Here is a 12,500-nt window from a genome sequence, read left to right as displayed (position 1 = left end):
CACTTCCTACAGCGTCCTAACGAGGCAGTCTTGTCATATTTGTACTTCAGTCACATAACTGGGTCACATCTCCTTGTTTTCCAGCTCTCTTTCTACTCGTCTGTCTGGGTCAGTCCATCACACACACTCCTCCATTCAGGTCTCATCTTTCCTTTATGTTAAACCATCATTTCATCCACACGTCCAGTGTCTCTGCATGCTGCTCTGCTGTGGTCTACTCACTGAATTATATTTAGGTTATGCTGATTTGAGTGAAAATGACAAATCTCTATGTGCATATAGACGTGTGTATATGTCCCAGATTACAGACACACACACACACACACACACACACACACACACACACACACGGTATAACTCCCAGCTAAAAGAGCTTGGTCAGGCGGATCAAGTGAGTCAGCCAAACAAGGCGTCTTTGTCTAATGCCATTATTTAAAAATGTTCATTTGCCAAGTGCGTGTGTGTGTGTGTGTGCATCAAACACACACACAGGCACACAAACATTTCTACACACACACACATTTGCATGCAACAATGAACCCAAGTCCTTTGGTAAGCAATTAAAAAGTGATGTAAACACACCAGGCGAACAAATACAAACCACAGCGGCTGAGTTGTAAATTTAGTAAGTGTTACTACGCACAGGGGAACAAACACACAACAGCACACACACTTACAGTAAACTCCCCGGTAACAGCATCGAAGCCGACATGGATGGTGTGTTCAAAATCAGATGGCAGAGAAATCTCTGGACGCTCCTTCTTCTTATAGGCTGAAAGAAAAAGAAACATGATGTGGTGTTTACAGATCAGGTTAAACTTTCAGGATAATCTTCAGGTTCAGGTTTAAGGACGCAGGATTATCTAATCCAGTGTTTAGTTTCCTTCAGAATAAAAGCTGTAAAAGTCTGCAGATGCTTTTTGTATCAATTTAATAATTAAACGAACAGAAAATCCTAAATGCAACATCTTTGAGAGGAGGCACAAAGAGATCCAGGTTTATTTGAAATTCCAGGAAATGCTGAAAAGAAAATGAGGAAATTCAGAGGCAGACAGAGAGGGAAAGCCTAAAGAATACACAGGAGAGAAAATGAAGAAACAGAGGGGACAAAGAGGAAGAGGAGAACCGAAGGAGAGTGAGGAAGGGGAAGGAAAGATAACAAAGGAGACACCATATGTTGGAAACGATGCAAGCTGATCCTCTGGGAAATTATAACTCTGCCGAGAATCCTGCACAGCAGATCCCCCTGGGATGACTAACAATGATGCAAGACTAGCAGCCTCCCACAAAGCATCATGGGTAACGTGTAATCGCGCACGGTGAGTTCTGTCGACAATCACCGGCGTGTTTCTGCTCCTCGGGAAACATACGGGAGCTTAGTTAGGTGGGAAAAGGTCACAGAGCCGTTTAGCAGCAGCTGCTCAGCATCATCATAAATACATAAATACATGAACATGCTGACTGTGCGTGACTACGTGTGAAACTGATACAGTAATACTTCTTTTATCGGCACAGTTCAGGTCAGGTCAGAGTTTCACACAGTAGATCTCATTGTCACTGGCTGAGTCTGCCGTTCCTGTTCTGGAGTCCGGTGTTTCAGTTCAGGACTTTCTCTCATTCATATCAGCCTCACTGTTTTTGCTCTCTGGCTCTCTGTTGAGCTGTATCAGAGCTGTGTTCAGTTACAGTTAATGCAAACACGTCCTACTGCTGAAGAACAGGATGCAGAACCTTCTGAAGACGTCTACGTGAGATAATGTATCGTTTGTTTAAAACATAAAATAATATCATGCACAAAGTTTGCACTCGCTGAGGAGTAAACACCAGCCGCTGTGTCATGCATGTTTTGACATGCTAAGAATATCCAAACAACTCCTTTCCATGACAGCAATATTTGGCATGGTACCGCCAGATCTCCGTCTCAACCAAAGCAGCAACAGCACGATAGAAGACTTAATCTACTGTTTGAAAAGAAAGAAGGAGTTCAGAACATGGAGGTCTAATAAAGGCTGCAGGGTACCCCTACCTTTTTAACATCAAATTCAATGACTTTTCAAGGACTTTCAAGGCACAATTCCCTCATATTCAATGCCCCATGGGAACCATGGGAGTCAGGGAGTAATGGAAGAAGTGAGGAGCTGCCAGATGAAGAGCTGCAAACCTCAGACTGTCGCGTTTAACGTGGATCGGTCGCATCCGGATGATTATTACTCTGATTAATAAAATCAGTCTAGGATCGATACCAATCCAGCAAAAAGAACAGGTGCATTAACAGGTGTTTACCTGTCAGTGTCAGTACAGGTGCAGTGTATCAGTGAACAGAGAAACAGAAATAATTTGTGGGTTATGAGGAGATGATGGAGTGCATTTGCTCTCAGCAAGGCCAAACTCATCTGTCTCCATGAGCACAGCAACACTGTAAACATGATGACATTGTTTTTTAGAGAATATCCACAACGCCGCACGCTTTATTCAAGGTTTTTTTCTACTCGATTGTTGTGAAGACTGCAGCCTGCACACTTTGTTTCTGTAGCTGTCTGTTCAGCAGAAATACTTTTATGTTTCCCTAATTAATAACTAAAATTCAGTTATATTTGTTTGTTACATTGTCCTGATTTCTTTAAGCCACCAACACGTTAAGATGCTTCAGTGAAATAATTCAGTTATTATCAGGCAGCACTGAGAGTTAAACACTGCTCCTGTGAGATGAGGTGCAGCCGTCACACTGTAACCTACAATGATAATATTTATTTTTACCTCTTTTTATCTTGGAGACATTTTGCTGAGCAGACTGGTCTTCATCTTTATAATGCTGCTCAGAGATATCCTCTGTACGGTGGCCAGTTCATTTTTAAACTATGCTGTACTCACATTAACACATTAAATATTCACATGTCCGTGCTAACGGGACTTCTTCAAAGACAATTTTTGATACCAGGAGCCTGAAAAAAGAGAGGACTGGCTCAAATGACTCAGTGCAGCCTCAGCGTGTGATTGGTCAGATCAAGAACCACCACCTGCACCACCAAATAAGCTGAGTTAGCAGGTAAACCTCTGAAACAGAACAGATCCTCTGAGGGTGGACCACAGTCAGACTTTAAAAAGCAATGTCAGAGCCACATGAAACCAACAGGTTAAAGCCAGGTCAGCATGTGTTGGTTTGTGAGGTGTTCTCTGGTTCAGGTTCTGGTATTTAATATTCTCACACATGTAAAAACTTAATCTTGCACAAAGGGCAAAAATATTCCACGCATTCCACGAAGCGCAACTAAAAGACAGTTTTGATTTTCAAGGTTATTTTGTGGCTGAATAACTTTTTATCTCTCAGAGCTGGACGACACACCAGAAATACTTTTACAGAAGAGATACAATAGTTCAAACCCCCACAGACGTCCTAAGTTTTAATCTTTGACATGATTTACCAGGATAGGTCAGTGAATGTGAAGTGTGGTCTCCTGTGTGTCATTAAAGGGTTGCGGTGCTTCACTTCACACAGATCTCAGTACTCACTCTTATCACCTCCTCCTGTCAGGATGAATCGGATCGAGCGGTCTTTCTTCTTCTTGTCCTCCGGGTTTGGTGGGAGGGGCTTGGAGCCGTGGTTGAGGGGGACGGGGTCCTTGTTGCTGGAGCCGATCATGGTGCTGGTGTTCCTCATGGGTGGAGCTGGGGGCTTGTCCTCGACCTCCCCATTATCGGACATCTTCAGCTAGGCTGCAGCCGGCCGCTCCTGCACAAAAACACACCAATCACAAGAGGAGGCCGGGTGAGCGGCAGGAACATCAACCAACCACAGACGAGCATTCAGAATTCATTAATTCACTTATTTATTTATTTATTTATTCATGTTCTTGCACTGTGAGATACGAATAAATAAATAATTATCTTTATCTTTTATTTGACTGTTTTATCATTTTGATTGTCTTGTGTTGTTTTATGTAAAGTAAAGTGCTGAAGAAAAGAAATGTTTATTTATTATTTTTAATTACATTATTTTTTATTCATGTCTTTATTTAGACATTAAATATTGTTGACTGACTGACCTTTGTTAACTCAGTCTGTAGTAGAAATATTAAGAAAACATTTTTTTAAGTTCAAGCTGCAAAAAGAAAGAAAGGACAAACGAACAAATTTTAAGTTCAAGCTGCAAAAAGAAAGAAAGGACAAACGAACAAAGAGTTTCCATTTGCTCAGTGAGTGGTCTATTTGATCTACAAATACTCTGCTGACTAAACCGTGTGTGTGTGTGTGTGTGTGTGTGTGTGTGTGTGTGTGTACTGACTCAGACCTAAATGCTGTGAGAAGGAAACGAGCAGCTTGTTTAAGTGCGACCAGGACTGGAGTATGAACACACAGCTGAGAGGCATTTGGTCGAGAGGACAAAGAATAAATCAACACACAGACAGAGTCTGAGGATGTTGATGACTCATCAATGATCCATTCATTCATAAATATGTGAACTGATAAAACACACACACACACACACAAACACACACACACACACACACACACACACACACACACTATCAGGTCCCTGCAGGTGTTTTCAGCAGCTACAGGTTAATGACAGAAACACTGAGCTCAGCAGAGGAAGCTGCTCTGTCCTCAGTGTGTCCACCCCTCTGAACGTCCCCCTGACTGTCCACACCAGACCTGAATCTGGTCTAACTACAACACTACACTCCTGTAGCCAGGTGTGCTTTGCATGCTGGGATGCTGATGAGTGAAGTCAACAACAACAACACCAAAAAAGAAAAGCTGATCTCCAGCATTCACTGTGCATCTTTTCACAGACGGGAGACAAAACTTCAGAGCTGTGTGAACAGTTTACAGCATCAGCTGTCAAACATCCCACTGAGCTGAGTTTTGTTTGCAGGGTGTGATGGCAGCATGCATGTGATGCTTTATCACCCGGCAGGACGGTAAAAACTTCAAAAGACAGACAGAAAACAATAAATTCCTCCATCAGTCGACTGAAAGAATTTCACAGAAAAGGATCCTGAATATTTTCAAGATGTAACGAGCAAAGACAACAATCCCTGGATGAGATTCTCCTTGAAATCATGCCACGAAAAATGTGACAAATGGAGGAAATCTAAAAGTTTCTTTATTAAATATTTAGAGATTTGTTGTATTTCCTTCTGTGCTAAAGCCAACAGAATGAACTTCAGGTTATGAATGAGTGAACCTCACACACGATGACCCGTCTGTTCTGTCTGTGTCAAAATAAAGTTTTAAAGGCTTAAATACAGTAATAGTGACCGCTGGCAGATCTTACCTTAGCAGAGGGAGACAAACATGCTGACAGAGGAGAACAAGAGAAGAAGAAGAAGTCCGCCTGTGAGGAGAAACTGTCCAACACTCTGAGAGAGCCTCCGTCTGCCTTTTGACCAATCCCGCCTCCCAGAGACAGTGATGTCACAACGTGATGTCACAAGGTGAGTCACATGAGGAAGTGGGAAATGGGCAAACACTCAGACACACACACACACACACACACACACACACACACAGACACACACACACCAAGTCACACACACACACGCACAGCTGTGGAGTGTTTACAGCCACACACACAAACAATCACAGAGAAGTGATGCCCCCTTTGTTGTCTGTTGATCTAAAACACACACACGTCACACACAAACATGTGTATTTAGCCACACACACACACACACACACACACACACACAGCTTTAAACCACCTTTGGACTTCAAAATAGCCTCTTTAAAAGTAACCTGGCAGTAACGTTATAAATCTTTGTCAGTCTTTAACACACACACACACACACACACACACACACACACACACACACACACAGTCTGTGTGTACAGAGGTCTCATATTTCAGACACTGCTGTCAGTTTCAGCAGAGCCCTGTTATCAAACAAACCCACACACTGTCTGCTACATCACACACACACACACACACACACACACACACACACACACACACACACACACACACCTTCTAAAAATGATCACTGGAGGATGACTAAAGTGAGTTTCAGAGCAGTCACAGGGTTTTTCCAAACACACACACACACACACACACACACACACTCACTCTGCTCTTAACTCACTCATCTCTCTCTGACAATGTGTCATTGAGCAAGGCACTAAACCCACATGCCTCTGATCTCCTCCTGACCTTTGACCCCCCCATGACAGGTGTAGCGTGGTCACATGACAGTAATTTACACGTGTATTAAAGGTGAGGCAACATGCTGTGAAGATCAGACACCACTAAATCTGATTATCAGACAATATGAGCTCATTTCAGATTTATCATTTGTGCGTCTGAAGCCTCCATTACAGAGTTACTTCAGCACACAGCTTCAAGACTTCATGTTTACACCGCTCAGTACATCTTTCTTTATCAATTCTAATAACTTCGTTAAGACTGTGTGTTAAACTCTAGTGCCCTCTAGTGGTGTAGTTATGGACTGCAACCACCTTGTTTCACCCAGTCCTTCCTATGCACGAAGGAAAAAAAAAAAAAAAAAACACCAAACATCCAATCTAGAGTCAGTTTTTAGTTCGTCCATTCAAATTTGATATCGTTCCAATTCACAAACCATAAATGTATAGAGTGCAGAGTCTATATAGAGAAAATATGTGTTGCTTTTTTCTGCTTGATGTCACTGTAGACTGAATATTTTTAGGTTTTCATCTGTTTGTCAACAGAAAAATACACTTGAAGAATCACACTGGACTAGACTAGAAACACAATGACAGCATGAGCAAACTCTGCATCAGGTAACTCCAGATTTTTCTTCATTGATTGGTCTCTTGTTCATTTTATCTGAGAATAATCTGAGAAACATCAGGAGCAGAACATTTAAAACAAGAACTTCAACTAAAAACTGCAAACTCATATCGAGAAGCTGCAACCATGACAACAGAAACAGCAACCAACAGACCAACTACATCAAACACAGTCTGTGTTTACTGTGTGTGCAGACACACACACACACACACTGTACAACAGTATATACAGTGTAGTGTCTATGACAGAGTGCACACAGTGTGAGACTGACTGATGAGAAAATATCATAGTGTCAGAGACCTTATATGATATCTAGAATTACACAACACACACACACACACACACACACACACACACACACACAGAGGATGATTACAGTGTGTGTCTGAGCCGTCGTGGCCGAACCATCTCGTTCTTCATTCCTCCTCCTCCTCGCTCCCTTCGTCCCTCCTCCCATCACACTCTGCTTCCTGCAGGATTACTCGTCTTTTCTCGTTCACCTCAAACTTTTTTCAGTCTTTGCTTTTCACCTACTGAACCTTCACTCAGGACCAGATAAAATATAAAACTGATGATGAACGTGTGTCTATCATACACTGTGTTTTCAGCTCTGAGGGAAGTGTCTGGCTCTTTAGCTGTGTTCACCAGCCAGCCTCTAACTGTGTCCAATTAGATTACTTAGACTGACCTAAATCTGACACACCTAAATACTGAAGACACTGGTCCAAAAAGTTAATGAGCTTAATCAATGGGGTGTGACTCCTGACCAGGACTCAACGAGATCAGCTGATGTTTCATTAAAGATTTATCACTCTGTTGGAAATACACCATTTGAATGTGTGAATACCCAGGACACACTGAAGATGTTTCTCAGTGTGTCCTGGGTCACACTGAAGCAGCTTAACTGACACGAACCACTCTGTCTGATTTCCATTTACCGATATATATTTAATAAGCAGCAGATGTTTGTGAACACACTGTTAACCACTGGTGACCACAATATCTCCAGACTCCTTCAAAGAAATCTCACAAGATCTCACAATTTTGAGAGATGTGACTGAGGAGAAACTTCACAAATGATCTTTGCTTGAGTAAAGACACAAACCAACGACAGCCAGGTTTAGTTTTGGCCCGTCATCAAGTCACTCACAGAATAACAGTTAATTAATGACAGCTGATACGACCTTCCACCTGTCATGTAAGCTGTGATAAAGGAAAGCAGGGCTGCACAGCAGATACAGATCTGGAGACGTCCCCACCACTGACGGTATAAAATCTGTGACGTGAAGCCAATGTGGAAGTGTGCATTCTTCCTAATGAACAGCAGGGGGCATCCCCATCGGCTGCAATAAAAAGAAAAAGTCAGATTGTACTGCGCCTTGAAAAAGTGAGCCGACTTCTCACCTGATTTATTCGCTCAGTAAACAGATTCTTCAGGATTTAGGGTCTCAGGTCTTCTTCCACACAGCATGATGTTCATTTAGTAAATTATGGTTCCATTTAGAGGAAAACAGACCATAAAGCAGGGAGTGCTTCAGGGCGCGGCTACTTCATTCACGACATTCTCAGAGAGTCCCTCCAGCTCGACACACTGCGCTCACAAAACTCAGGTCAAACTGTCAAACTAGGCAGCGCTGATCAAACATGAATGAGAGAACACGTGTGACAAGACAGGCTGACATTTCTTCCTGCTGGAAAATAGATATAAAATATAAAACTGACTGGCAGTACGTCGCCTTCTGAGCTGAAATATGATAAAACACAGAAGAGCTGAGGGAAGCTGCAGTCAGGTGATAATTCATTTTCACATTAGAGTCATTTGATCCATATTTACTACAAACATATCGATTAGTGCAGCTTTAAAATAGAGAATCGCTCAGTTCATATTTTATTCTGTCATGTCTTCATCACAACAAAACCTGAGATCTGGAAAAACTGAAGCTGGGACCACGAGGAGAGGAGAAACACCGAGGCCAGCAGTGTGTTCACAGACAAGTGTGTGTGTGTGTGTGTGTGTGTGTGGCTTTCCTAACGAGCCCATTAGTCAGTAAGTAATTTCAAAAGTCACAAAAGGCCATCAGTCAATCAATACTCACTACACACACATACACACACTTATCTGATCATTAATCAGAGGGAATCGTCCATCTTTTTGTATTTTACTTGTAGGAGGCAACAAAACTGAATCAAACAGGCACCGATATGCAAATCAAACACACACACGTCCATGTACACAGACTCACATTATGCAGGCACACACACACACACCTCAGGAGAGAGTTGCAATGACCTGTCAGCACTTCCTGGAAACGCCATGTCAGCCTCTGCAGCTACATTTACTGGAAGAAGACACACACACACACACACACACACACACACACACAGTGCATGTCTTTACATTTTAAACAGTGTGGTCTTCACCTTCACCTCCAGCATCTCTTTATTTCTGCTGTCAAGGCAAAAAATCCACCAGTAAGAACAAGTGTGTACTTTCACACAACACACCATCGCCTGCAACTGCTCGACAATCTGATTCATCACGTTTCTGTGATGCGTCCTGAAGGATACGCGTTTCCTATTTTAGCGGTGACCAGCGGCTCCATAGCTCGCTCTGTCACACGGCACAGAAGCAGCTCCATGGTGAAGTGTGCGGTCTGTGTTTGTGTTCATGTCAATTGGTTAAAAGGGAGCGTAGCAATGGGAGTGGCTCATTGCAAAAGGGGACTCGAAATGGATTCACAGATCTGCATGAACAGATGACATGAGGCTGTGTCTCTGAATGCATCTTTTGCAAATCCACGCTTGTTTTATCTTTCTTTACACATATTTATATTTTTATTTCTCCTCTGCCATTTAATTCAACGTGAGACAGGCTGCTGTGATAGTAAACAACATTAGATATGAACGTAGATGTACAAGTAGAAAAGCATATTTATGCACATTTGCAGACGTACCGCCTGTAGAGTTATGTTCCTGCTGTAAGACGATCACTTATCTTAAATAAATAAATAAAGAGCGTCATGAAACAACAAGTGAAAATGTGCCAACGTGTCTCACTGTTTGTTTGTTTGGGTGCTATCCAATAAACCAGCTTCTATTGTGGGATGTTGGTAATCATCTAAGTACAGAGTTAGATTTAACAGCAGATCAATTCTACAAATATTTTTATTTCCCACCATATCTCCCTCCTTGTTAAACATTTAGCTGAGCTTGCAGACCGAGCAGGGGGGATCCACCCCAGTCGTAGAGTTCAGTGTCTCTGGGCATGACGAGGCCACAGAGCCCCTGCTGTTACAACGTGCACACACACACCACACACACCACACACGTACAGCATTAACGACCATTGTGTGTGTGTGTGTCTGTGTGAAGCATGGCAGGAGATAAATAAGAGGCATAGACAGGAAGAGACAAAGAGACAGAGACAGATGAAAGAAGAGATGGAGACATTACTGTGGCCCGCTGGCCAAAAACCCAACAAAGGAACAAAAGAGGAAGAAAAACGAGGAGAGGACAGATTTCAACGAAACACTCACAGCAGCACCAAACATGTTTGACTGATCAAGACAGGGACGGACGGACGGACGGACGGACGGACGGACCAGGTTTTGTCTCGTCTGTCAGCAGTCGACTCCAACATCACGTTGTCACGGTAACCAGAGAAACCCCAAGGCCCAGACTTCAAATGTATATTTTTACATATTTTACACACCACACTAGACGGCATGTATACACACACACACACAGTATGTGGATACATGTGCAAATCACAATGTACGCACACAACCTCATGTCTATTTTCAAGTTCTCACACACACACACAATAATTTCGGTCTTTGAAGTTCAAACCTCGGGAGAGTCCCTGATTCACTGTTCACTGACTGTTCTTTTGTGCTCAAGACATTTTTCATCTTTTTTATCCTGATGAATGTAAAACTGCACACACACACACACACACACACACACTGTTCATCAATTATCAATCACATCTGAGAAGTAGAGAGTGTGTTTTAAGGCTGTTCAGCGCAAACCTAGAGTCTTTTGTCAGACCACAATCAGTGTGTGTGTGTGTGTGTGTGTGTGTGTGTGTACACGTGTGTGTGTAGTAGAGAGGCAGATGGTAATTTTGAAGAGGAGGACGTGGCCAAACATAAAATAAAGGATAGATGAGAAGAAAGAGGAGAAAATGAGAGAACAGGAGAGGGGGATGGTTGATTTTTCTTCTGCATGAACGAAGGACATGACAAGCCTGGGTGGGATGGGGCGAGAGAGAGAGAGAGAGAGAGAGAGAGAGAGAGAGAGAGAGAGAGGAAGTAAAGAGTACAGCAGAGAAAAGAAAAGAAAGAAAAAGGGCGTGGATGAAGAGTGTGTGACCAAATAACAGACTGTACCTTAGCAGGGGGCATGTACACACACGCACGCACACACACACACACACACACACACACACACACACACAGTTGGAGGTGTTCAGTGCCTTGCCCGAGGGAACGTCAGCTACAGAGCATAATCTGTTCAGATGTCAGAAAATCCCTCTCATTTTACCCATAATCCTTTGTGTTTCAGGTCATCTCAGATTGCGTCCCCGCTCCAAACCCGAGGTTCTCCTGTTAGACAACTTTTCAACTTTTCAGTCTGTGGGCGTCTCTGCGTCGTTATTTTGTGTTTAAACCAGCTCAGCGTGTCTGCAGATGATAAATCATTTTCTGAATTATGAGGATTCACTGCGGCGCTCGGCTTCACGGGGACGTGAATCAAACTGTTGACAAAACAAGACATTTAATGACATCACTCTGGGATTAACCACGCGGCAGGTCGGCATCCTGTCCACAGCATGTGTCATCCACTGTCACAGCAGGTTGATGTGGTTTATATGTCGCCGTATGAGTGACATCATCACTCAGTCTAAAGTCTGATTGGAGCATTTCGTCTGAGCCACATCCACAAAAAAATTCTCTTCAGTTGAATTTCAGACCACCAGGATGTGGTTCAAGTTTCCATGTGGTTTTCTGGAGCCGTCCAGATTCATGAAACCTGATTCCAATCTGAACACACAAAAAATCTGATTTAGGCCGAAAGTCTCAACAGAGCCAAATGTTCCAGAACCAGAGCTGGGCCGCGATCCAAAACCTTAGTTTCTCCTTTAATTGTGTTCTGACAAAGTTCTCGTATCAAAATACTGTTTTTGTTTCTGTCTAAATTATTACATTTTTTTACTCAAATATATCACAACATGACACCTTGAACACATCCCTGCACATTTTTATGAAAATTAAACTTCAGCTTTTGTCAATAAATTAAAAATATTTCACTTTACAGACAAACAAGTTCAAATTTTTATGATTTAGAAAACTCAGAATACAAAATAATTATGTCTGTGCTAATTGTGTGCCCACATGGCCAAGCATCTCACACACACACACACACGCACACACACACACACTATGATTAACTAGCTGCCGTTCTGTCTGTGTATGAGCAACACATTGATTATGCAGGTTATTGTAAGCAAAGCATCCAACACACACACACACACACACACACACACACACACACACACACACACACACACACACACACACACACACACACACAGGAACATCCTGCTCCATACAACCATCTGTCCGGCCCCGCCTCAGCATATTGCCTTCAGGGGCCAAATGAGGCCACAATTTGTGTGTGTGTGTGTGTGTGTGTGTGTGTGTGTGTGTGTGTGCCAGGGGATGTGTGC

The 12,500-nt window shown here is 42.7% G+C and overlaps 1 protein-coding gene across 2 annotated transcripts in view; it reads right to left on the bottom strand.

The window, feature by feature from the left end:
- The window catches only part of pak1 (p21 protein (Cdc42/Rac)-activated kinase 1), a 45,844-nt gene that overhangs the window by 18,139 nt on the left and 15,205 nt on the right, over nt 1-12,500 (bottom strand). For both annotated transcript variants that reach the window (XM_027280691.1, XM_027280692.1), the window contains 2 exons: nt 3,511-3,730; nt 678-772 (listed from right to left, as the gene is read on the bottom strand). In XM_027280691.1, coding sequence (XP_027136492.1) covers nt 678-772; nt 3,511-3,703 — 288 coding nt within the window. In that variant the 5' untranslated portion in view covers nt 3,704-3,730. The remainder of the gene's footprint in view (nt 1-677; nt 773-3,510; nt 3,731-12,500) is intronic.

Source organism: Larimichthys crocea, chromosome VII (genome assembly GCF_000972845.2).
Source record: "Larimichthys crocea isolate SSNF chromosome VII, L_crocea_2.0, whole genome shotgun sequence".
In the NCBI taxonomy this organism is placed as follows: Eukaryota; Metazoa; Chordata; class Actinopteri; family Sciaenidae; genus Larimichthys; species Larimichthys crocea.
Note: the sequence above shows the minus strand (reverse complement) of the source record. Positions and strands in the feature narration are given on the sequence as shown.